The 27504-nt window shown below is 41.2% G+C and overlaps 1 protein-coding gene across 5 annotated transcripts in view; it reads left to right on the plus strand.

Annotated features, from left to right (window-relative positions):
- Positions 1-5923: 5923 nt before the first annotated feature.
- CREB5 (cAMP responsive element binding protein 5) overlaps positions 5924-27504 on the plus strand; it is a 258218-nt gene continuing 236637 nt past the window's right edge. For 2 of the 5 annotated variants that reach the window (XM_058831751.1, XM_058831754.1), the window contains exons 1-2: positions 5942-5980; positions 6892-6996. In XM_058831751.1, the coding sequence (XP_058687734.1) occupies positions 6994-6996 (3 nt within the window). In that variant the 5' untranslated portion in view covers positions 5942-5980; positions 6892-6993. Of the gene's footprint in view, positions 5981-6891; positions 6997-27504 lie in introns of all 5 variants that reach the window. The other 3 variants (XM_058831755.1, XM_058831752.1, XM_058831756.1) reach the window with 3 other exon arrangements.

Consider the following 27504-nt stretch of genomic DNA (forward strand, 5'->3'; position numbering starts at 1 on the left):
AATAAATTAGGCTCTCAGGAACATACAAAGATATTATATTTTTCAACTCCCTTTTTTTTCTTTACCTCATTCTGTTCTAAGACTAGAATAACAACAATCCACCAACTAAAACAACCCACCAACTAAAAAACCAACAATCCAGTAAACTAAAACCAACTAAAATCCAGTCAGAGGCTAAAAATCTACCTAAACCTCCAGATGTGTCTAACTGGAGCTGTAGTACCTAAAATTGTTAATCAAATCAGTCTTCCATGTCATGCATTAAACAGGTAAATTATTACTAGGAGTATTCCAGCAATCACAGCATTAAAAATGGTAAAATGAATACAAAAGAAGTCACACAGTATCTCTGTGGAAGAAAAATAATGTGAACAATTTTGTTACCTCATCCCAAAACCTCACAATATAATCGTGTCTGAGTAGGAAGGAAACAAACTGTTCTTTGAATTGTGAGTGCAGAAGGAAATACAAGAACTCTCTTTTTGGTCTCCTGGAACAGAACACATGGCACACAGCTACAATGAAGAGATCATTCAGGTAGCTGGGATCTGACCTGCTTGGAGAACAACTGTGTACGTGCTTGTCCACAAGAGGTGAGGAGTTAATCAGAGCTGAGAGAACATGTGTGCCTTGAGCAGGCAGCAAGAACAAATGCACACTGACATCTGAAGGACAGGAGGTTGGTCAAATTGTGCTTCCTGACATGGGGGCATCACACATGGATGGAGCAGGAGAAATGATGAAAAAAAGAGGAGACAATTCTCTCTCTTGCAGTTCTGGGCCTCGTGTGCATCCTCACTATTGTCACCAGGCTGAGGAGGCCAGCACACACCTTTCTGCAGGAATGAGCTTCCATTTGGGTCTTTTCTATGGGAAGGGCTGTGCTTCTCCATTATTCTGCTCGTTCTTTTTATGTGGCACAAGCATGACCTACAGCTACCATTAACTTTATTAGGAGAAAGGAGAAACATGGAATAAAACTTATTTTGGGTAACTTAAGAAGAGTGAAAAGCCATTACTTCAAGTGTTGCTTAAAGCTCAGTTAGATGCACCCAATCAACACATCTTAAACAAGGGTTAAAAGCCATGGTCTAGAGCTAGCCTCCAGCTTGATCTGTGGCTTCTCAGTAGTTAACACACATTGATTTTGTCCTACAGACACTGAGCAATTTAGTTCAGACAGGGGAGTTTGGAGTTAAGTGATTTGATGCTTCACAAGCAGCCTTCCAGGAAGTGGAAAAGAAATGACCAATTTCTGGGCTGTGACTCGTGCAGTGTAGATGAGGCAAAACATGGAGGGCTCCTGCTTGGCTCACCCAACTTCAAGTCACTTTGCCTTTGCAGATAAACTCTATCAATGAGAACATGAATCCCCTCTTAGATCCATTTTCAGTGCTCACATAATCTTGTAAAAACCAGGAGGTACTGCAAGGCATCTTTATTTCCAGAAGGTATGGAACTGTGGCAATTAGTACTGCTGTGGGACAAAATGTGCTCTTATGTAAATCCATATTACAGATGTATGAAGAAACTTCCTCTTGCAAAAAAATTTTCCTGCTTTGCCTGTAGTCCTACTGAGACCTGGTTGTCTATTTTTGTCACCTGCTTAAGAGACAATTGTAATTAGGAAAAAGCAAGACCATCAGATGAATGGGTGAGGAGATGCATGTAGAGCACAGAAATGCAGATGTGACTTGCTTGGCATCCCACAGGACTGTTTCACATCCCTGTGATGTATCACACTTCCTTTCTTCTCCAGTCCACTCGAGAAATGATACAGTTGAACAGGAACATCGCTTACCATTTACATTTCAGCTGATAGAATTTTTTTTTAAAAATGTTTGATACTACTTAACTTCTGGTTAACTCTACTTATTCACCAGCTTCTGTCTCAGCTTTAAAACTAATCTGGTACTTCCTAGTGAGCTCCTGAAACCACAGAGAATACTCGGTTCCCTTCGCTGATATCCTGTTCAGTCTGTTACTAAAATAAGGAGAGGTGAGGTCTGAACAAAGATGTAATAATTAAGACATCAAGCATTTCATAAAAACATCAGAATTACATTTGTTCAGGATATCACTAGGATTATTATACATTAGAGAGCATAATTTGTACCTCCTTTTAAAATGCATTTTACTATCACCATGGATTAAAGTATATGCTAAGATCTAGAAATCAATTCTTCCCCTTACAATTTTATTTCTTAGGCTTCACTTCTGTGTGACTAGTGCTGAATTACTTTTTTGTGGATAGTTTCACATGATAAATGGGGAGATCTGAAGTTTTAGTAGCACGTAAGGAGGTGAATAAATTACTGTTCGATTAGACTAAAAGATATTGCTGAAAAGTACTTGTAACAAGATAATTGCAAGTGCCAGAGCTGAGAGTAACGCTCAACACTGGCAGCAGCTTAGTTAAACATGTGGTTAATGACGTTATAGGAAGAATGGGTATGTAAAATATTCAACTCTACCAGCAGTAAATATTCATTTTATGTGACAGCAATAGTGACTTGCTGAGACTGATATTTGACATACAAAACTCCTATAATTATTTTAATATCTTTACTTCCCAATGATTTTAATGATATGACAAAGATTTTAGGTGTTTGGTGAAACAGCGCTACTGTCATTTACTATCAGTCAAACAAAATGTCATTCTAACTCATATCACTTCAAATGTCTGAGTAGTTTTCATCCCCATTAAGCTACTGTTGCAAAAAGCGTGCTCTTTTCAGGTTTTCCACTTACAGACTAAAACTAAGACCGATATGGTAAATATTTCTTAGAACATACAATACAAAAAAGTATTTAAGTCAGGGTTTTGCTATCAGAAGAAAGCGGCTTTACAAAAGCCCGAGTATAAAAATAGAAAAGCAGCGTATGACTTTGTACTTTTAAATTAGTTTATGAAAAAAAAAGGTAGTGCCTCATGGAGTTGATTGCTCAGTATTTTTTCATTACAAGTTTCTTCAATCTCAAAAACATTGCCAAGTTTTGAACCATTCAGGATGGAGTTTTCCTGCCCTAGGCAGAAGTATTTTGGAAAGCTGTTTCCAAAATTCAATCAGTCCTGAAGCAATATTCCATAAAAATGAAGTTTCCTTGCCTAACATTAACCCATATTTCACAAGCTGGTGTTTTTTGTTTGGTTTTTTTTTTTTTTTTTTTTTTTTTTTTTTTTTTTTTTAACACATAGTGCTTTTGGAGCAGGAATCTGAAGTTCTGCAGAATGATCATTTTGCTGTTCCAGGAGGTGCCTTTGATTAGCCTCTAAGATTTGTCCAAATTTGTCCCCCGTATAGGGCATGTTCTCAAGTTACGGCTTGTCAGCTGAGCTGCGGTAACTGACTCTGCGTACATTCCTCATTTGCCGAATTGAATATGCTAATCCAAACCACCTTTAGAGGAGTTCCTATTAAAGAGTTGTTCTTCACAGTGACAGCACACAAGCAGACATCAGCTCAGCTTGAAAGCAACAATTTTTCAGGGAGAGGAGCTTCTCTTTTACTATCAACATCCCACAGTTTAAATCAAGAAAGAACTCGGCAATTACATTTTCTCAACGTCCTTTCTCTGCTCAGTGTCCTCAGGCTCAAGGCATGGACACATTTTCTTCTCTGTGAACCCCTCAACCGCCAGGGATTAAAGTAAGCATAGAACAAAACAAAGCCGCATCTCGGCGCTCCTTTTCACATCCCCATTCAGAGATCAGAGTGGTCGCTGTAGGACAGAGAGAAGGTTGGTTGGTAACAGGCAAAAGAAAAATGGTAGAAGTAAAGAGCTGGAAGAGGGAGGAGAGCAAAAGAATCTAAGGGTGGCGGGTGAAGCAGAAGTTGGGCATGGGGGAAGCAATAATACGTGACACGTATTGCAGCAGATTTCAACCTCAGAGGAACCGTTGACATTATTCTGTACTCATTCTCCCCCCCCAGGACTACAGCTCATTTCAGGAGTCTTTCCTCGGGCCCTGAGACTCATATCAGGAACCCAAAACCTCTCTGCTCTGCTGTTAGCGAAAACCAAGGTAACCACCTATCAAAGCATTTGTCACTACCCTCTGTGGGGCAGACACACACAAACTTCTGCCACAGCCTGCCCCTCTCTTTAAGTGGTAGAGATCTGTACAAATACGTATGTGGCAGGTAAAGCTATTGAGCCAAATAAAGTTCTGGTTCTGTTAATCTCACTTTTAGGATCTTTCTTTTCCTTAACTGAGTCACAGAGGTAGCCAGCAGATTTGGGCCCTGTTGTCCTTGACAGCATCTGAATTCTCCATTGCCATTTGCAGCTTGATCTCATTGAGAAAACTGGAGAAAAACCCCAATGCAATCCCAAGAAAACCCATCAATCAGCCACAATCTCAGCTGCATGTAGAAGTGTGAATACATAAATTGTACAGTGAAATCTCAATGAGAGATGCAGAGCTGTTTCCTATGCCCAAATGCTTTTGTCGTGGCCTTAAGAACTGCCGTGTTTGTGTATGCTAAAACCCTTCCTGTGAGACAGAAATAACTGCAATTATTAATTTAGTCAGCTGTGTAGTTTATAATTCCAGGACGTTTAGAGGTAAGGCACTTTGCACTCAATATGCAATTTCCAAAGATAATACCTGACAAAACGAAGGCTTATGGTGACAGCATCATTGAGCTTTATCCTAAGGAGTTAAATGAGTTCAAAACCTATCATCAGTCACTGATAGGATCCGCTTCTATCTGCTTAAATCCTGCATAAAGTGCCAGTGAATTGTTAAAAGCTGAAAAGGATAATTAGACAGCCTAATATAAACCTGCGAAAGAATGGTATTATTAGGAATAAAGTGCTGTAATATTGCCATTTGTAAAGTGGTTCCAAATTTTGGCAGTACATGTTACATTACTCTCTCTTCTCTTAATGGAATATGAGAGAAAAACCAAACTGAGCAAGCCACTGCAGATTCTGAGACCCCCAAAACACTGAGCTTCCCTCATGAGACATTCCAGGCTTAGGTGCTAAAACACTGCATCAGAATTAAGTCATACCTCCTGGCATGAATCAGCTGCTAAATCCAGTTAAATCATGTGTATCTTTGATACGAATACCTCCTGGATAACTGCAGTGTGGAGTAAGGTGCCAAAGGAACCTCCAGACCCAGGTGCTAGAGGAGCATTAGGCTGAGAGTAAAAAAAAAAACAGAAAAGGAGGCACTGAAGTAGTTACAGGCTGGAACAATAACTTTGTCACCGGCAATCGTCCCATACGACGACACTGCCAACTAGATGCAGGATATTAAAATCTTGGAAAAGCAGTGAGACACTCGATTATCTCAGTGAAGATTCTTTGTGACTGCGCTGCTCCAGTGCCACTGGGGGTTCCCCCGCGGCACCAAACCCTGCCAGGCGGTCACGGAGCACACCTGGGCAGGTGGACAGCGGCGCACCCTCGCAGGGCTGCACCTCGGGACGGAGCTTTCCCTCCTTTCTTGGGCACCGCGTTACTTCTTAGACATTTTCTAGAGAAAGAAACTCAAACAAACAAAAAATAGCCGAAAGAGTTCGGGGCTGCAGGACCCGAGCGCCTGCGGCTGCCGCTCAGCAGAGGCTCCGCGACAGAGGCCGGGCACCCGGTGTCCCCTGGCGCCCGGTGTCCCCTGGCGCCGCATGCCCGGCCGGCCTGCGCCCCTTCCCGCCCGGGCATCGCTGCGGGAGCCCGGGGCGCGGGGGGCGGGCCCCCGCTTGCAGGCTGACTCACCCCCGCTCCGCTCCGCTCCGCTCCGCCCCGCAGCCCGCGGGGGCGGGAGCGCCCGAGGCCGCGCCCCCGCCCCGCGCTGCCGGCCCCCCCCGCCCGGCACGGACCGCAATGATTTAGAAGTTCAGGAATCCCACGTGACGTCACGGAGGGTGATGTAATGCTTCTCTAAATAGAACGTATTGTAACCGTCCCTCAGTCCAACGTGGTTCCTCCGGCCGCGCTGCCGGTCCCGTCCCCGCCGCGCCGGGCGGTAAGTTCCTAAAAATACGGGGCTGCCCCGGGAAGGCGCCCGGCGCGGCGCGCCCCGCACGGAGCCGAGCGCAGCAGCGCCGGGTGCGCGGCTGGGGAAGGGGCAGCCCGCGGCCGCAGGGGCTCTTCCCTCCGCCACCGCATCTACTCCGGAGGCGGCAGCGCCGGTCTCCGTCGCGCCGCTGCCGGGCGCGGGGTCCCGCCGCTCCCGCGTCCCCGCCGTGCGCGGGGAGAGGGGCGTGAGCGACCCCGCGTCCCGCGGAGGGTCGGGCAGGGCAGAGCGGCGGGGGGCGGGAGCGCACGGTCGCCGAGACGCGGGGAAGCCGGACTCCCCGTCCGCGCTTCAGGGAGTTTAGGAAGTCTGCGCGCTGCTCTCCGGGACGGGGTGGGATGGGATGAGATGGGGCGGCAGCCGCGGAGCGCAGGCTGCACCCCGCCGGTGCTGCCCCGAGCGGAGCGGGCGGGCGGGCAGCTCCCGGCGGAGGCACCGCGGAGTCCCCGCTCCCACGGAGGGCTGGACGGCTCCATCCTCCCCGTGCCCCGGCGGTGACAGCTCGGCGGCGCGCTGCCCCGCCATCCTCTCTCCCCGCCGCCCCCAAAACTTCTGGATAAGTTTCGCGGCGGCGGCCGTGCTTTCCAACGAGCCGGGAGCAGCCGGCGGTGGCCGCGGAGCGGTGCGCGGCCGCCTTCCCCGTGAGACACCCCGGGTGCCGGGCTGCTGCCGGCCCTTACGTCATGCTGCGGGCCGGTGCGGGGCTGATGCTCCGCTTCTGATGCCCTCGGGTGCGGGGCGGGGGCGAGTGTTGACAAGGTCCCCTCTCTGCAGCCCTCCTCTCCCTTTACAGCCCCTCCGCTCCGCTCATCATCCCCCTGACTCAGTTCCGCGTCCCCCGCTACTGTCCTCTCTTACAGGGGTCTCTCTCTCCCCAGCGAAGTTTTCAGGACGATAAGCGCTGCAGGAGTGTAAGGGGAATACTTGCTAAACTCTGCCTCCTCTATTATTTATGTCCGAGCATGGTGAGTGATCCTTCATCTCCAGGGCTCAATATAAGCTTCATAATTGGAAAGAGAGAGGTAGTTTCAGAGATGGGGGTAGGAATAAAGGAAAATGAAATGTCCATATGTTTGGTTTTTCTTTTTCTTTCTTTTTTTTTTTAATCCAGACTGATATGAGAAGTGACTTAAGCAGCAAGATTAGAAGATTTCCATATATTATCAGTAAGAAACAGTGCTTAGCTAGATGAAATTGAAGCTTGAACAGAAGAATAATAATTACTGTGAAGCATTTTACTTGGGCTTTTCTTGAGACTGCAGTTTTTAGGGGAAGATTCACCCGCTGGTGTTCACCAGGCTCCCCTTGTCTGGCCATTTGGACAAGCAGCAGTGCGTCAAGAAGCAGTGGTGTAGGAAAACTTTCTTGTAAGATGCATGCAGGGATAATCCAGAAACTGGACTGAAAGAAAACTGAGAAGTGGGAAGTGAGAGCCAAATGCAAAAACGTAGGGCAATTTGTGGGAATTTTGCTGAAGGAGGAATGCTTCCATAAGGTTACGGTTTATTTTCAGTATAAAAGTGTACAGTGGTGAAAGTCCCCGCTCAGTGTTTTGTAACTTTCATGTGGCGAATGAGGTTGTCGGTATCAAAAGCTGGAAATTCTCAATAAAAAAATGGCTAAACTCCTTATTTGTGACTCCTTAATCCTAAAGGGAGCTGTACAGGTCGCAAAGCACTAGGGAAAAGTGTGATTAATGATCAGTGATTAGTGATAAGTGATTAGTGGTTTTATTCAAACTGTTACCTCTGACCAGAAGCACACATCAGAGGATTAACAGGCTCTTTAGATAAATGCTCATTAGTGGAAGGGGGAAAGCAAAGATAATAGGCATGCACACAGGGACAACTTTCTAGGAAAATCATTCCTGTCTCTGGCATAATAAGCTCTATTAGGAGAAAGGCTCTTTAATTTAAAAGTTGCTTTTATCTTGTAAATCAAAGATAGATGTAGAAGTTTGCTACGCTATTATAGCCTAAATTTTCCCATATCCACTAGATGTGGATTATCTCAATAGTGATATTTTATTAAAAAAAAAAAAACCCACACCACAATTGAATCTGTAAGAAACTGAACATTCCCAAGGGCTAAAGCCCTGCATCCCGAGGCATCTGCTCCCAAAGCCTGCTTCTAGCAGCTAACTAGATGGCGCAGTCCTGTTGTGTGTGAATATACGCTCCTGGGTTGTGAACTTAGCAAGAAGCAGCTTGCTAGGTGTCCTTCAACGCTTACAACAAAGTTGATTCTGTGCTGGGCTGGAGGCTAGACAGTGCTATGAGTTTGTAGTCACATTTTCCACTTCAGTTAATCTAGGGAGTTTAAAGGCTGCTGGAAAAATTAGTCTCATTTACTGAGAGGGATGGTGAGAGAAAGAAGAAGAGAATGAGAGAGGGGCAAACAGCTACAGCCCGGGACACAACTCTTGATTGCACTGTTTTGTACTGCTTAAATGAAGTACAGTTCTGATGGCCCTAATTAATGAAGCCTAAAAGCTCTTGGGAGTTTTTAATCCAGCTATCACTGGCAAAGTGAGTATTTTTTTTTTTTTTTAATAAGTCACTAAAAAGAAGGAATAGTTGGTGTGGTGGTTGAACAAAACAACTTGGACCTGACTGTACTTTACAGATTATGGTAAGGATCCTGTTTTTATGATAGCTAACTAGGGATTTTTCATTATTCTTAATTACACATGGCTCGGGAATAACTGGTATGTACTGCTGTCGATAGACTTGGGGGTTTCCTTTGTCCCATTAGCTTGCATGGGATTTATGTTTGGTTTCAACTGTGGTGATCATCAAAGTTTCAAAACTTTAAAAGAAACACTTGAGTGAAACAGGAAATAGAAATAATGAATGTATGGCATGAAAAAGAAATGGCTGTAGTCTCCTATTGTTACATCTTTAATTGGAGACTCTTAGGAATAGTTGGGCTAATGCTTAAAATCAAAAAGTTTTGTAATAGCATATAAAAAAGGCAATAAGCGCTGTCTGCCAGTCTTGAATATTGGATGGCACTTTTCCAGGATTTAAAATTGCAATATTTTTAAAAGTTTACACATTTAGAACAAGCGGAAACCTTTTCCCCCTTCCAAAACACCCATTTATAGTTCAGCTTCAATTTATTGCGCTCCACTTCTGCTAATTTAACCCAGGGAATGTAAAGAGAAAGAAACCCTGTATATATACATTTAAAGAAAAGATAGAAGCGAGATTGTACATGTAATTTTATTTATATCACCACTTAGCAGAATGACTTACACAGATAAAGAGTAATAGGTGCTTTTTAAATTTGATATTCACTTCCTCATGCTGAGAATCTAAAATGTGCTGCAATCACATTTATCCTGTTCACTGCTGAGGAATCCTCTGATCGTTGTTGTGAGAGCTAGAGTTCACTCTGGAGTTGATAAGAGAGAGGTAATATCCTAGTGCCGTCAGAAGGCAGCTTTTACATACTAAACTTTTCAACTCTGTGTGGGCAGAATCTCTCTGAGCTCAGTTAAGTCTTGCAGGATGATTTGAAACTGGGTTATTAACTTGTCTCCTTGTGGCACCCTCTAAAAACCTGTCTCTGCCCCCAATCAGGGTATGAGGATCTTAACTATTAGAATTCTTGCAAGGTTGTTGTTGCTTTTAAAACAATTTCTTTAGTCAAAGACTTTTTCTCTATTCTTTGTCATCTCGTGTCTCTAATTTCTGCCATTAGTTAACTTTCTGGATTTCCTATAAACCTGTTGCTTTGAGGGTTTATACCTTTGTTTATGTATTATTAGCTGTCTTTCAAGCTTAATTTTAATTCCAGTGACTGTCTTTCTTATAAACTATTTATTATGAGAAAACTATTTCTGGAAAAGATTTTGCAATAAAAGAAGAGCAAAACTGTTTATACTTCAAATATTTAAAAATTATTATTAAGGACCATGTGATTTATTATTGGAACAAACTGGGATTTTTCTCAAGGCCTGCAAACACTGATTTTTCTTGTAACTCATTACAGGAATACTCAGTAGATGCAGTTGCTGGAAAAGCAGATGTATAAAGCAACAAGTCTTTCAGTTCTTCTTCACAGGTCTAGGTGATTCTTTTGCTTTGATTCTGCTTTGGTTATCTCATGCTAAACAAATTAATAGACAGACATGTATTACTAAGCCTGCCTTTTTGGCTTAATCTTTAACGTGTAAACTCTCATTGATACAAATACACAGGCGTCCTAGTGGAAATATTTAAAATGCTTTGAGATTCTGTCAGTTTTAAGTACTGACTTCAGGGCTGATCAGAGAGCTTGGTAGGTCACTCTGCAATATCTCCAAACAATTTCTGTTGATTAGCCCTCTGTCCATGCTCCAAGTATTCAATGCCTGTTTCCTCCCCACTCCATCCCCACTCCCCTTATTTCTTTGTAAATTATCTCAGCAAATTATAGTGCTCCAGAGTTGTTAGGGCTTTAGCCTTAAAAAAAAGAACTTTTAGGGCTTTTACATTTCTCTGCTTTGAGAAATGATCAAAGTTGATCAAAAATTTAAAGCAACGGTTTGGAATAAGAACTACAAAAACATATTTTTTCCTCTTACCACAAGTCATATTACTATGCTAATTTACAATTCTGAAGGTGTAGTATTCTCTGACACAGACAAAACAGTGATCTCAGACAATATGTTATCATGCTGTATTTTAACTTTAGCTACGTTATACCAGTAAATACAGAAATTAGCTTCTATAGACTTGACATGTAAAAACAAAATCCTGTTATGGAAATACTTTTTTGTTTTGGTTATGCGTACAATCAAATAAATTATTTAAATAGTCTCAGGTATACATAACATGCACAACGTAACATACATAAAATAATTGTTTTAGATATGTGATGAAAGGACTTGTTGAAGCAGATAAGCTTTTGTGCCTTTTTATACCTGCGGAACTCTTGTGTTGGTTTGTGCAGATTGTTTTGCTCCTATTATGGCTCAGGTTGATGGGGCAACCCTGATACTATAAAATAATACTTAATCTACTATTTTTCACTAAGGTGTTATTTTGGTCTGTTATTAAAATTACTGAGAGTCAGCATTTCTTTACTAGCTGCTGCATGGGAAATGCAGGTGTTATTTGCCCTTAGAGAGTTAAGAAAGCATTGGTTGCGCTGGTTTGTAGGTTTTTAGGTTGTGATATCAAATGCTATTTCATAAACACCAAGAGATTTTCCAAGGATTTTGCTGAAGGCTGTAGGATTTTCAAAGTAAAACATTGAAAGCTTACAACAATTTCCTTAGCTTAAAAGATGTTTTGCTTTTGGTTCTTGTTTCCATCTTATATTTTTTTGAGAATTTGTTCAAGAAGTTGGTCCCACACACTACTCCAGAATAAATGCCTTGAAACACTGTCACCAGCAGTGTTTGTGTAGGTGTGTGGATGTAATAATCTCTTCCTTGAGACAGCTCATGTCACTGTCGTGTCGCCCTGCCACGTAAGGTGTTTATAAGGTGTGGGGTGCAGCCCTGCTTGGCCAGAAGGTTCCGCTTTGCGGGTGATAAAAATGGCAACATCTTTGGAAGAAGCCAGAAGGAATGAGATTTGAATTTAATTGGGAAAAAAATACTACAAATCTTATCTTACCTTTGCCAGCTGATTCTGCTTTTCTTTAGCTCTGAATGTTTTTGTTGCTCTTACCAGGGTACTGAGACCTCTGCTAGCTCAGGAATTGGGCATGGTTTGATATCTCCTGCCGTTTTCTACCCCACATAAACCCTACAAATAGTTTCTACTGCCTTTTTAACCTTCACAGTATCTTCTCAAGCTGCTTGCTTTTCTCTCATCTCAACTTCTTTCCTTCCTAAGGGCCTTGCCTTTGGGTGCCACCACTCCGTGAACATTTCAATGCAGTTGAAATGTCTAGTCCCAATCGTAGTATGTTTGTGTATTTTAAGGTTTTCTGTCCTGGGATGTACCGAGTTCAAACTAAATATAATGCCTAAAGATAATACAGATATATGTAATTAATTTGGTCTTTTCTCATTTAGTGGAAGCTGCCTTTTTTCCTGTTTACTTTGTGGGCTTGTGCCTTTAATTACTCTCTCTCTCTCACTGCATGTAAGGCAGCATTGTTCATCGCCACCTTTTTCTGAGCTCTTTGCAAGTACCCAGAAAGGAATTTGTCTTTTCTGGGAAATGAACCTGGACCAGTGGCTCCTAGATCTGACATCTGATTTTTTAATTTTTTTTTTTTTCTGCTGGTCTAATGTAATGAATGGTAGTTAATATGCTCAGCACAGGGGGCTCTGCAGCACAATAAACAGAATATGAGATTGGATTAAGGATGCGTTGTATGGAGCAGCTATAAAAGTAAGCAATAAATTGAGATGTTACTGTATTGTATTCCCTCTCTTTTTTCTTTTTCTGTCCTTTAAATCTTTCAGTTCTGGAGTGCTGAAAATACTACCTGTAGAGTAATGCTCTGCCTAATTAAATGCTCCAAGATATGGATGATGATGATATCAGTAGGTCACTTGGTCATGCACTGATGCTGCAAATCAGCTGCCAGTAATTCAGTCATGGCTGAACTAGTTTGCAATCATTCCCGGTCCAAATATACCTCTCTCTTAACTTTTCAAAAAACTTTTATTCAACAGCAACACTCTGTTTCTAGGCACAGGGCTTTAAATTATGAATGGCCTCAAGTTGCAGCAGAAGAGTTTAGCTTGCACGTTAGGAAAAATTTCTTCACCAAAAGGGTCATCAAGCTTCGGAATAGGCTGCCCAGGGAAATAACTGGTTGACTCACCATCCCTGAAGGTAATTACAAGATGTGTGGATGTGATAGTTTGGGACATGGTTTTGTAGCGGATTTGGCAGTGTTGGGTTAATGCCTCAACTTGATGATCATAAGGGACTTTTCTAACTTAAACGGTTCCATGATTCTGTAATAGTAAATCATACCTCCATAGGTACTACTCTGAATTAATTTTAGGCAATTGGTTTAGTTACATCTGCTTTTTGCTCTGGTCAAGTCAGTGAATGAGTTTATCATGATTTTTTTTTTTTAGGTTCCCAGCAGGAACTCCAAAGGTGACCTGAGTGTGTAATGGCAAAGGGCCTGGAATTGTGCTTGTCCAGAAATGGCACCATCTGTGTTAGAAATTTTGGGCTTGCCAGTATCTTACTTATAGGAAACTTATTTTCTTGGGATGGTTATAAAATACATCCTGAAAAAAATTAAAGTGGAGCAATAGAGTAGAAACAGATCATCAATTGCTTTGTTTAGGACTATCTTTTCCTACCGATTGTTTAACTTCATTTCTGAGTGAATGCTTTAGGAAGGAGAAGTTTTGGTTAAGGGTTTGTGATAATTTCAATCACAACATCAACTTCATTTTTTGTGACTTAAGAAAAAAGCTTATTTTGCTGGTGATGATTTGGGCAGGGGGGGAATGGCATTTGCATATTTTTCTTAAAGGCTGAAGAGATCAGGATCAACATCTGTAGAGACTTCCATAATTTTCTAAAGTGAACAAAATGAGGGAAGATATTCTGTAGTTAAAAACAAGTTAAGGAATTTTCCTTATTTTCTTACTTCCATATCCTTAAGTGTATCATTGCAGCACTTAAAAGTTGTTTTATGTCTGTTATTAAATAAGGCCAGTGTCAATTTCTTTTTCTGGATGTGCAATGGAAAAGTATTTTAAAAAGGCAGTGGGAGAATAAAATGAATGATGTAAAGCTTAAACCACTTTCTACAATTCCTGTACTGCTCTTTCATTTGTCAACATTAGTAAAGCATGGACTCAGGCATGAAAATGGGTTAAATTCGAGTAATTGATGGTTTATCACAAAAAGTAAGAGAAAGCAGTAATTTAACTATTTTGATGAGAATCTTTAAAATACAAGCTTCTGTAAATAATTTGCTATGAAAGTAGAAAGGATCAAAAGAGCCATTGGTTTTATGAGTGGGTAAGTAGAATTACATTCTTGTGGATTTAAAAAATATCATAGTAGAGCCTAATTCTCCACTCACCCTGATACAAATCTGGAGCAACTCTATTGAAATCTGTGGAGTTAGCAACTGCAATAATACTCATTGAGAAGAAAATTAGATTCACGGGGTCTATTCTGAACATAGCCTATCAGTTGTGCGCTGTGCAAATCCCATTATTAAAGTAATAGCCTTACATGTCACGTTAAGGACGGCTGTTTCCCCAAGATGAACATGTTTGCAGCTCTCCTCATCTTGTGGCTACTTTTTAAGGGGGCAGGGGGATATTGAGAATACTTATTTTCTGCTCAATTAATATTCCTTCCGTGCACTCTCCTTCCTCTCACGCGCTTTATGTGTGGGTGCGCAGTCTGCACTCTCCATCATCTATCTGTCTGTGTCTCTTTGGCTGTGACAGTCACCACTCTGGCCTCAGGCTTGTACAACGTAGATGAAAAGCCCACCAAGGTTTTTCAGTAAAACATGGGAGGATATAATTCTGCTCCTAAATATGATGTGCATTTTCCACTCTTAATGATACAGCTGTGAATTGGAAGTAAGACCTTAGACTACAGTTACACTTTATAGGTGGAGGTTTTAGGTTTTCTTTTAGTATTTGGAAAAAAGAAAAAAAGAAAGGCAATAGAGGGCAAAAGAAGCGAGGAGGCAGTGTGGCTCAGTGGTTTTAATAAATTGGAGTGTTTGTCTGCAGCACTGGAAAGTAACACCCAGGCCACTTGGACATCTTGCATAGCTCCCAAGCTGGCCTGAGAGCAGGAACAAAGTCTTGGGGAAATGGGGGAAAAATATCATCACTGCCCGAGCTGCTCTGATTTTGTTTTTTAAACAGCAATAAACAGGGAATTTTGAGTAAAGAAAAATATTGTAAAGAGTGATAAATAGACAGTGTCCAGTGTCCAGCCCACACTTTGCCCAGCCCTAATCATGTACACTTACTTGCTTCCAATTTTCTTCATTTGGCCCAGCATATGTGGGGTCAGCTCTTTTTCTTTTGAAAATGGTATAAATTGATTGACTTCTCTGAAACTGTGGAGGGAGGGTATGGCCCATGGTTGATTATTCATGACACACAAAGAGCAGCTTCTGTGTATATTCTTTTGTCAGAGGCTATAACAAATATTTTTAGGCCCTATAACTACTCTGGTGTGCAAAGTCTCTGGATTCCTTAACAATACAGAGGTTAATTTATTAAAAAAAATAAAAAAATGAAACAAACGCACAACTATTATTTCATTGCCAAACATTTTTAAAAAGCACTATTTATGTAGGCCCTATATAAGCACACATTGTTTTATGTTCCTTCTGCTGGCTTTGCGTTTGACTAAACCATTATTCTCAGAGCACTGCTGTGCTGAGATCATCAGTGATGATGGTGTGAAAACAAACAAGTTTTAGCATGAGAAGTCACTATATAATTTGACAGGGAGGTTGTCAGCACCAAAACATCTACATTCATTTCATCTCTGGTCAAAGCAAAATAAAAATCAGATGGCTAAAGGGAAAAATTACTTTCTTAGGAGGAAGGAAAGGGGACTGGATCTAATTCTGCAAGGTGCTGTGTCAATCAAAAGTAGGACCAGTTTCAATTCCCACTGAGGTCAATGGTTGCTGAGGGCACTCAGGCAGTAGAGGCAGTGGGCCCCTTTTCTCCAAAGTTTAGTAAAACTGCTGAGATGAAACTTAATTCTTCATTAATTCAAACTGCTAACAAGTTCTTGGGAGTAAAGCTCTCTTTGTTAAAGATCAAAATCTTTTTCAGCTCTTCAACAGTGAGCTAAAAAAGTATGTGCTCTAACTCTGTAGCCTTCAAGGAGTCCTTCAACAGGAAGAGTTCTGCACATACCTTAATGGTACAAAAATCCTGCTTCAGAGAAAAACATTACTGGTCTCTATTACATTGCACAAAATAGGGAATTTTATTCTTTTAAAGGTGACCTTTAATGTTATTAAGAATTATTTTGTATTACCTAGTGTTAAGTTAAAAAGCTTTGGGACTAATGAATGCAGCTATGTCTAGTCAAATAGGTGCTCTGAAAAATAAGCTATCAGCTATGTGCATGCCCCCCCCAACATTTTTTCTTTGTTCCTTAGCAAAAATTATAGTGGTCTGTTTTTAACAGAAGCAGTTAAAGTCAATGGATCCCAGATGAGTCAACCAACTTAATAATACCCTAAAATTTAGGAGTTCCAGATAGTTTATTTTACTGCTATGTGGTGGCCTTACACTTGAACCTCTTACTGGATTATCTAAATTGAGTGGAGCTTGCAGGATACACAAGGAAACACTGAAAAAGATTGCTCCCTCTGTAGCAGTCAGGATGCTACATGTTGTATTTTCTCTCTCGTGCTGTCTGATTCTACACAAATTTTCTTGCCAAAAATTTGCTATTCCAAAATATTGAGACAGCGTATTTCTAGGCTGTCAGTCTTCCAGTTTTCATTTCAGAGTTTTGAGTCAGTGCACTGTCAGCCAAAACCTTTTCAGCAGGCTGAAAGCTTTTAGGCGCAGAAGGAGCTTAGAAGAAATATTTTCAACATTGTAATAAATTCTAAATTAATTTATGATGAGGACAATAAGAGACATGATGATGACTGTTTTATCAAGCCAGTCATGAAAATAGATTTGATTTTCTTTTTAAATCTGAATTTGCTGTGTTGGTGTCAGCTTAGATATACTGAGGATGCCTTGCAAGTGAAGCTTGTGGTCTGACGTACTGGATATGCAGAGCTCCTTGTTGTATCTCTTCTTTAGAGGAAACAGACTTCCTTGAACAGTGAAATATGTGGCATTTGGAGTGCTACCCACCGTGAGTGAGAGACCCACCTTATGTATCTCCCAGCTAATAAAATTGCAGCCACCAGAGTTCAGGTGCTTTCAGAAAGCCCAAGCAAGATTTCAAACAAATTTCTCACTTGGCTCCAGTGCTTAGAAAATACTGGACAGGGGAATGCCCACACCTACATTTATAGAGAGGTATGTGCTCAGTAGCACCTGGAATGGGCAGGTATTGCATGGAGATTTTCTAAAATATCAATGGCATCACAAAATTTTAAGAGAAAAGCCAAGTCTGCAGTTGGCAACCGGTTTGTACAGACAACTCTTGTGTACATGGTAAATGACACACAGCAGTAAATTGTGTAGCTTATTGTTAGGTGAGAAAGAGGTAAAAACAAGTGGTCTATGCCATGGAAATAATATTTTTGATAACGATTGGTTGTGAAAGAGTTAAATGAAAATCCAAACAGGAGTACTTTTTTCAGCCTTTTGTATTTCTGTGGATATCACTTTTCTCACATGTCTAGTGCTTTCCTACTAACCATCTACAAAATATATGCTAAAAAAGCATCCCCCTTTTGGTGCCCACATTAAAGTGCCAGTTATTTCTCCACCTAATGACTGACTCTATCTGTGCTCTCAAGTATGGTGCATGTGAGATGGTCTGAGAAGTGACAAGGTCCTGACAGAACCTCTTGTCTCTTGCTAAGCCCCATATTTAGCACAGAGGGGATTTCCTTGCTGTTGTGTAAAGAAGACAGTTGGGCCACAGGGTTTTTTTCTGCACCCCATCCAATCCTGAGCTAAATCAAGCAGCAGTTGCCAGGGGTTAAAGTCGGTGCCCTCTGAGCAGCCTCTTTGGAGGGGAGTACATCTGGCCCTTGCAGCCAGGGTAGTGACATTTTTCGAGGGAAAAAATACTCACCAAAGACTTTCACACAAAGAACTTTACTGAAAAGAATGGAGGCCTGAAACTATTCACAGTTAAAGATCAGATTTTCTGAGTAGCTTCAGCCAAAATAAAAGGAGAGAAAATTATGTGAAAAAGTCAAAATACTCTATTTCAACATTTTTTCAAAATGAGGTACATCTTCTTTGAAAATTTATTTATATTAAGGAAGACATAAGGCACTACATCTTTCAGAGTTTGGTTGTTTTTTTTTTTTTTTGTGATGAATAAAGTCTTTTCAGGTTGATGCAAACACTTCCATGTTTATCTGCCTTTATTTGTGTGCTCTTGGCTTGGGAGGCTGGGGTCTTTATCTGTCTTATCTGAACAATATAGTTCTGTGCACGTAAGACAGGCACAAGCTCCTGGAAAGGTGTGTTGTTTGAGAATTTCAAATATCTGGGTAGAGGCCTTTTGTTGGCCACATCTCCCAAATATTTCCTAAGACTTGGTCTGGTCTGATCTGACTGGAAGAGGGAAGATGATTGCCTTTCCTGGAAGGCATTGCAAAATCAATGTAACCAACTGATGGGATCAGAAAAAGATTGGCTGAAACCAACCAACTACAGCACCTTTGCTGAGAGCAAATTTAGGAGAGGCTGTCCTCTACTAAGAATACTGTCAGAAATATCTTGGAATTTTTTTGAATTAAATCATTGCATAATTTTTAAAATTCAGAAACTGGAATAAATGGAGAAATAATCTTTTTTAGTTATGCTGCTGGCTTAGATTTTTAGGGTCTTTTAAAATTTATTTCTTCTTTATGGGAAATATAGATTACTTAAGTGGATTGCTCTTACTGGGAGTTATCTGGTGGAAGTTCTGATTAATTTGAATATTCAAGGGTGGATTAAAAGGCAGCTGAAGGAACAACTGATGTTTCCTAGGTATGGTGTTTTATTGCTGCTTTTCTTTTCTTTTTTTTTTTTTTCCTTCCTTTGAGCAGATTAGTTTTTCAGTTTTTATCAGGAGACATACTAGGACTTGATGAAGAAGAAATTCTGGCTTATTCTAGTTGTGTGGAATTGCTTTTCTTAGATCATGTGTACTATTTAATCTCCATGTGATGCCTCTTTAACTTGTCTTTTCAAGTGTGTGTTTTGGTGGTTTGATGGTATGTAGAACATTTCCTTCCTGTACTTCAGCATTTCTAACCAAAATCCAAGTATGTTTGAAACCTTAGCTTATTCACACTTCCTAATCATAATCCCCTTGGTTTCCTTGTCAGCACCTTTGTGGTATTTCTCTGGACACCTCTATCTAATATCTCCAGAGGTTATTCTACAGAGTAACCTTTGACAAGATCTATTACTTACTACTTACTGCTTTTAGCAAGGTGAAAAGAGGTCAGTCTCTGTAAAAGGCAGGCATTATTAGAAGACTGCTGTAGAGTCTCTTGGTGGCTTGTCCATCTCCTCTAGCAGCACTGCAAATCAGTTCAGGCACCTCCTCTACAGCACAAAGAAAATTACATTTATGACTGGATACGATCATATGTAGGTAAGGCATGTCCTTTGCAAAGTGGCTACTTTGTGCATTACAAATCCCCAGGTGGTTTCTTTGTCAGTGTTGTAGCACACTGGTGCATCCACTGGAATCTGTGAGATTTTTGCTGTCAGCTTCAAGGGTAACAGGATTTCAGCCTGTTAGTTTTTGTATGATCCATTTAATTGAACTTCATGGCCAATGCTAATGACGTTTGCTGCTGCAAGAGTTGAATTGATAATTTGGTTACCGCTCCTGTCAGAGTTCAGGATCTTCTAAACGGAGGTTGGTGTTTGTTTCTTTAACCAAATTAAGATGCAAAAGCTACCTCTTTCTGATTTGAAAAATACAGATCGCAAAATCTCATTTTGCCAAAAGAGTAACTACAAGATCATTTTCGCTGACAATAAAAAATCCCAGAAATTAGAAAAAACATATTTTCTTCCAGATTAATTAAAAAGACAAATTCTTCAGTAGACTTTCGACAGATCCCAGAGGTATTGAAAATACAATTTAAAATTAATGTCTAGTCAGTTTATCTGCATGCATCCTCTAAAAATGAATGAAAAAAATCTTCCCAAGGAGCTTTGAAATATCTCAGTCTGGAGTTTTGTCAATGAAGGATGATGATATTTTTAGCCTGGTTTTATCAGTTGCTTGTTTTTTTCATGGTTTCTGTACATGTAAATTCTACAAGAGCTGCTGGTATGCCTTTCATATGCAAATAGTTATAATACAGGGAAGAGTGTCCTCTATGTGAGGTTTAACAACAAATCATAAGGATTTTTCCTCTCATCCCTAAACACTGAAACCCAGGCTAATTTGTTAACATGACTTTCACTTTCTGTTCATAGTCAACCAACTAAGCACATGCAGACAGTGACTGAAATGCTCTGTCTTGGAGTAGAATTTATATTTCATTTACCTAATGGGAGCTCATTGCCACATGACTACTGTATGTGTATGGACTGGGCAGCTGGGCCTGAGCTCTTGCAAAAATTAGTCATGATAACTGTCTGAGAATATTTAAATGTATATAGGAAGAGTAGACTATTAATGTGAAATGGGTATTATTTCTTTTGCTTCAAATGAAGAGAAGTAATGCTTTTTTTTCAGTGTGATCATATAGAAGTTAAAACATAAACTGCTAAGGGAAAACAACTTTCTGCAAGATGAAAAGGAGGTTTCCTTGAAGTGCAGTCGTTCCTGATGTTCTGCTTCTTTTCTGTGTCAGCAACCTCCCAAAAATTCATTCACTAAGAATTTACCTGTAGGAGTGCTTGGCATAATTCTTTTTGCCAAGCCCACTCTTTATTTTTAAGCATGCAGAGAAGTACTAGTGTGTGTATATATGTGTAACTTTAGTTTTAATTTTTTTAATTGCATCTCCCTCTTTGGTTCAAACTCTGTAGCTGGAGATTTAGTAATTAAACAAGCGAACTGGCCTTTCACTCAAGTGTTGCAACCAAAAGCTGTATCCTGTGGTTACAGTTCAGGGCTCTGTCCTTGCAGAGATGAGCAAGTGTTTGCAGGAGGTTTCTTTGAGACTGAACCCGACAAAATGAGACCAAGAGGTTGTAAAGCAACTGGATCCATCAACACGGCAGAGCAGGAGAGGTATACACAAATCCTTACTAACAGAGGGGTGGAAGAGCTTACAGACAATTTTCTGGTCTGTTTTTGGAGTGAGAAATGTGAAGACTCTCTAGCGGGGATGTTGGAAGCAGGAGGTGGTGTAGAACCAGGGTAGGACTAGCCAACAGTGAGTGAAATCTGCTTCTTTCTCAAGGCCTTTGGGTTTTGTGGAGGCTCTGGAAAAAGCCACAAAGTCATCCTCCACAGGTGGAGCCCTTCCCTGCTAGAAGCTGTTGACCTTTTGCAGTAAATCAAGTCTCAACACAAATTTAGCACTTTGTGCATTTTAGCTTCCAGCCACCAAAGTAAGGTGCTGTTACTGCTCTCTTTTCAGTAAGATGTGGTCACTCACAGTTGATGAATAACATCTGACTTATATTCTGTCTGAAAAGCTTGTATATGTGCTTCTTTCTTTGTTTATTTTATTTCTCCCCCCAGACCAGACACAAAAACCCTACTGCCCATCAGTGGAAAACCTTGTACTGACTGAAGGGGGAATTCCATGTACAGCTGCCAAACAAAAAAGCCAAAACAAAACCATATCAAAAAACCAAAAAAACAGAGCCTGTAGTGAGGGAGAAAAAAAGGGTGAAAAAAGGGCTTCTGTTTCTTCTCATCTGCTTCCATGCTTCCTTTTACTCAAAATTTTCAAATAGTATAAATTAGGAACTCTGTATGTCCCATTTTTGTTGCATTAATGCTGTAAGGTGGATTTGCATGGATTTTACAGTTTGCTTCAGACAAGAGAAAAGCTTCTGCATGATGGGCAAACTATCACTTAAAATCAAACTCCTGCTGGGCAGTTCCCTGAACCGAGTGATACCTGGCACCCAGCTTTGCCATAGCCCCAGGATTTGATGGCTGGGCAGTCTCTCTGCTGAACTACCAAACCCCTTATTAACTGTAAAAGACTGTAAAGCTGTAAATACAGACAGAGTAAGTAGCTGCAGTGGAAGGTAAAGGCCAAAGAAATATAGAGTTCAAAGAAAAGAAGAAAAAGACTCAGTGAATCCTTGTGTGTGTGATGACTAGAGAAGGTTGGTCAAAATTTTCCCAACCAAGTTCTGCACAAAAAAAAGCTAACCATTGAGGGAATCAATCTAAGTCCATTTTAGATTTTGTTTATGGTACCTGTGTGATAGTCAACTTCAGGCAAATCAATTTACAGCTACAGATCTTTTAACTGTGGAGAAACTCACAGGTCTCTGCCTCCCCACCACATGTACCTATGATGAGCTCAAAAAAAGGGATTTCTTTGCAAAGCATTTGCTTTCAAGTGAAAGTTGGAAATGGGAGGTCTGTTCGGTCTAGCTGGGTGCCTGCTTATCCCCATGGCTATGGCTTTTCCAAGTGATGGTGACGTGCTCAATGAATTAGCTGGAGCAGAAATCTGGGACCTGCAGGGACCTGAGGCTCCCCATCAAGAGTTTGGGCTGTGTTAGCTCTTGCCACTCAGCTGTTTCCTGATTAGGAGGATGCATCTGTCCTCCCTTCACTGGTACCTGTTGGATTGGGGGGACGCACATCCCTTGCCCTGTCTCTGTAGGTGGTCTGCCTGGGCTCCCTGCACCAGCACTAACTGTGCCACATCTGTTATCAGGGAATTCCCCCAACTCTAGGGTTATCAAAATTACATCTAAACATGGTGTCCTGCAGTGTTCCTAACAGAAAACACCAGCTTACCTGAGCAGAAGAAGTGTTTGCAAATTCCTGGAGATATTTGGAGGTGGCAGGAGTTGTGGTAGGTGGGTCAATATTCTTTCTCCATAAGCTGGACCCAGTTTGGAAGATGGGATGTTGCTTTCTGACAGACCATGCTGAAGTGAAGTCCAGCTCTGTGCTCCTCGAGCAGTGTCTTCTGGTGGCCTCCTGTGCTCTGTCTCTTAAGGCTGCTGAAAAAATCTCGGAGGAAATAGCCCCAGGTAAATTGGAAGAAGGGTGAAAGTGAGGAAGTGTGATATTTCCCAATCATGATGTTCTCAGCCCCTCCCATGTCTCCAGGATAAAGTTCATTTGCCATAAGATAAAGTAGGTTTTCTTATCATGAAAGAATACTTCAGAAAAACTTTGGCTTTAATTTCAAAGTGAAGGGAAAATGCAAATTCAGATCAATCAGAAAGTCAATGAAGGTGTTTTGTGTCAAAAGACATGTTCTTTTTTGGCTGTAAATATTGTTACTCCATTTACAATATAATACTGTTGTTTATACTTTAGCTTTTTACCCATTAGAACAAATTTACTTTCATGATGATTAAAAGCTTTTAATTTTAAAACATTCTCTTTACCTGCTTGTGTAGTGATTGTGATTTCTTTGGGAATAAATTTTTGAGGTTAGGTGATTCTGCTGTGCCAGCTGGATGAAAGACCTTGTGGTAGTAAATTGGTATGGTATTAAATCAGATTGCTGCTGTTTCTGCCGTTGAGCTGGGATTCTGCTCTAAGATGCTTGTAATTTCTGCATTTCCAAAGGCCTGGAAAAATACTCTCATGAAAAACTAAACATAGTGGGTAATGAAGGCTAAAATTGTTTATCCTAATCACATCAATTGGAAAATGATCTTCACTCAGCAAGTCTTCTACCAGCAAATTAAGACAACAAATAAGTAGGTTGGTGTTGGGTATCGCCTTGACTTTCCAGCGACTTCTAGTGGGCTCTTGCCCTGTATTCTACCTCAGAACATCTTCACTTCCTCTGTGAGGGCTTTTCTTCTCAGTTATATGGTTTGTGTAACAAACCATTAGTATGTATATGCTGCAATTTGTTGCAGTCTGAGCAGAAGTCCGAGTGGACTGTGCTGTCTGTGCTTTTGAAGAGTGCCTGCAGGCTGTGCACATCTGCCTGCACCTCAGTGGTGCCTCTTCGCACCATTAAACACAGTTTTTGGTTACCTTTCACAGGTGTCTGTAGATAAAAGTTTGAAAACCCGGAGGAACTCCTCGCGTACTTTTCTAAAGAGGAAGAAAATCACAGCACTTCCGAGGAAAATCCGAGCGGGCTTTTGCCGGCGTTTGATGCTGTCCAAGCACCCTTCGCGCACGCAGAGATGCTCAGCTGCGGCTGGGGTTGCCGGCTGGGCATTGAAGGTCGGCCGGATTGCCGCTAGCGGATGCCGGTGCCGGATTCCCGGGCCCTCTCCCTACGCCTGGTGGCCGGCAGAGGCTGCTGCCAGCCCGCGCCTGGCGCCGGGAAGGGGCGGGACTCACCGGGGCCGCCCGGGCTGCGGCTCCGGCCGCACCGCGCCCGCGGCCGGGGAGCAGGGATGGATGGATGGATGGATGGATGGATGGATGGATGGATGGATGGATGGATGGATGGATGGATGGATGGATGGATGGATGGATGGATGGATGGATGGATGGATGGGCGGGCTCACCCGGGTACACACGCACAAAAGCTGAACCACGCAGTTTCAGAGGTGAATGTTTCCTGCTGTGAAAACACTCTCTTAACAAAGCCCAATGAAATGGGGCTTATAAAGGGAGCTGTTGACCTCGTGTTAAGAACCGGGGGTATTTTTCTCCTATGTACATTTTCAATCCATTCAGCCTTTGCTTTCTGCAGTGATGTTTGTTTAAAGCAGATTCTCATCTGTCAGTTTGTTTCATGTGTTCAAGCATTCGGTAACCCGAGGGACTCAACATCAGATGTACATAAATCTCTCTAAAGAGCAGGGAAAACTGTACAGAGAACCGACTTTTTGCAAGATCAAGACTAAAAGGCAACGAATTATTGTGTTTCTGCTTTGGGGCATTAAAAACACTGCTTACATTTGCAGGGATACCAATATTTTTGTGGTAATACGCTGCTCTTTAAAAAAACCTGAGCATGATAGGTGTCAGTGACTATTTTCTATAGACAAACAAGAGCTCTGTTTTGTTCCCCAGGAGTGCATGGAGTTTAATCAGCAAGATTTAGATCTTGGGCTTGTTCTCTCAGCATAGTAGTAAATCATTCCTAAATCTTAAGGAGATGTGCCTCAAATTCTACTGGCTTTTAATGTAAGCCTTCACATCCAACAGCACTGATTTAAGTATAGGTCTCTTGCCTTTTGAGAACATACCATCTGCTGAGATTGTGTGTACTGTATGGAAGAAGTCAAGGATTTTCCTGGTGAATTATGGAAAGATGATAGCCTGACTTACTCTGTGACACCTGTTTAGGAATAATTTGTTAATTGCTACTTCGAGGCTGATTCTTGTGTTCATCAGCTGAATAGGTTTAGTTAATATCACATACTAATTTACTGAATAGCTACTCAGTCTAATGCAGCACTAATAACATGTAATTACCTGCTGCGGTTACTCCAGTCTCCTTGCAGGGCTCAGCTCTGGGGAGAGAGAAATATGTGGGATATAGAGGAGGTCATATTCTTCACTGCTGGAAAGTCACATTATTCATTCATGTCAAGAGATTGCAGTTTGTAAATCTGTCACCCACTTACTTGGTTTTGGGAGCCTTTCTCTGAAGGAGCTCTGGTGAGGTCCAGTCTCGCATCCTGCAAATAGGGCTGCCAGGCTGCAGTGCTGGTGTTTGCAAAACTGCATTCTGAAGCATGTAACATCTTCATTTTAGTCCACTTGCAGTCCTAACAGCTGGTCCATGTTGAAAATGATAGAATTTTTTTCCTAGTGAAACAATGGGAGTTTAATACTTTTTGTGAAGTAATTTTGCGTATCTTCTTTCTATGCCTGGTTTGAACATGAAATATATATCTGACATTATAGCAGACTATGTGTATATATGCATTAACGTACTTTTGGTAATGTAATTTATTTAGGATACATGTAAAATTGTTATCTCTGAATGTGGAATTTCAAAGTGAAGCTGGGCGCATGAATGAAAATTGAAGATACTCTGTTTGGTGTACACTGCTCTTACTGTTGTCAGCTGGGGCTGTAAGTGCTCAGTCAGTGAGAAGAAATTTGCTTCAGACGTATGTACTGCTCCTGTAGGCTGGATTTTTGTCTATGAAAGTCTTTATATAATTGTAGTGAGGTCTTCTATTGGTGAATATTTAGTTGTATATTTTTTCACAGTGTGTAGTGTACACACCAGTAACACAGGCACTGCATAGTGATACGGCTTAGTGCAGGACTTAAATTGTCTTTAGTAATGCACAGGAAAATATATCAGTCACTTTATTACAGGAAATAGATTTGTTTACATAAAAAAGTATGTAAGCAAATGTATACCAACAAGTACAGTATATGCAGTACATACTGGGGAGTAACAATTGCAGTATTGGTGATTGATTTTTCACTTGCTTGTGGGTCTGTGATGGTGATGCATTTGGCTACAACAAGGAAAACTGTGAGAGAAAACCTCTTGTTTTATAGCTCTTCCCTTCTATACAAAGGATGCTACTGGGAAGCTGGAGAGAGACCCCTGCCAAAAGAGGGCAGTGTCCACAACAGAGCAAGTGGGCATTTCATGTACAATATTGTGAGTATTAGGATGGGTGGACACCATGTTGCAAAGAGAAGCTGCCTTTAGTGAGACAGCTATTTACATGGGTACTGCAGCTTTGGCTGTCTCTAAATCCAGGTGCACATAATGCATATGCATGAGCTGTAGTCACCTGAGTGATCTCACAAGTTTGGTTTATTTTGTTTATCTGGGGGAGGCTGAGCTGTTGCTCACTCATGACTGGTGACTGGGCTTGGGAGTGCACTGCTGAGAGTTGTCTAGTCTGTCTTAGCAACTAGATCTTTCTCAATTTAACATACTTTATTTTTTTTTTAATGTTTAATTTTTAAAATTTTTATTTTAATTTGTCTATCTTTGACTGTTTTCCCTATCTGGAAAAAAATCTTTGACTTCCTGACTCCCTACCACCTCCACATGCTGTGCAAGGCTGGATTTTAACTGAGTACAAGCATCACATCGCTGATGCATATCAAATCTGGAATGATGGTCAAATACTCTGCCAACTTGTGTCTGGGTGTTTCTTGGGGGTCTTGAATTTCTTAGGATTTAGGTTGAGTCCTGATGTCCATACCAGGAAGTCGCATTGTTTTTTTATTTCAGCTTACCAGTTTTCAGCCTCCTACTCCGCTGTGTTTAGGAATAACTGAAATTGATTCCTACAGTCCTGAAATACCTCTTCCTTAACATCTTCTACAGTGACAGCAACACTAACACACGAGTCTCTTCTCGTGTCTGGTCCAGTTTACAGGAGGCAAACCTTTGGTGCTTGTATTTGCTAGCCAGTAGACGTGGCAGTGTGCCAGATCTACTTTTATCATCTTAAACTAAGATGCCCTGAATACATCTTGTGATAGTATTGCTTCAGCTGGTGCTAATGGATTTTGACCTCTTTGTTCTGCCTTTTTTTCTCAGCAATTTTGAATTGGGGTACAGTGGGTGGAGCCTCTGATTTATTTTTTTTCCTTTTATTTTGCTAGGATGGCTGATCTAGTCTTTGCTAGTTTCTACAGAACAGTGCTTTTTTTTCAGGGTTGCTGGATTCAGTAGCTCTCCTAAATCATAACCCCCCCTGCATTTAAGCATTTTTTTTTGTTTTTTGTTTTTTTTCTTTGTCTGTACCTTGTTTTCTAGGTGTTCTTGTCTTTGAAACTTAACCTATGTGTTCAGACAGAGTGCTGCATGACCCACAGTGACTATTCATTCCCAGGGTATTAGAT

Source organism: Poecile atricapillus, chromosome 2 (assembly GCF_030490865.1).
Source record: "Poecile atricapillus isolate bPoeAtr1 chromosome 2, bPoeAtr1.hap1, whole genome shotgun sequence".
Classification (NCBI taxonomy): Eukaryota; Metazoa; Chordata; class Aves; order Passeriformes; family Paridae; genus Poecile; species Poecile atricapillus.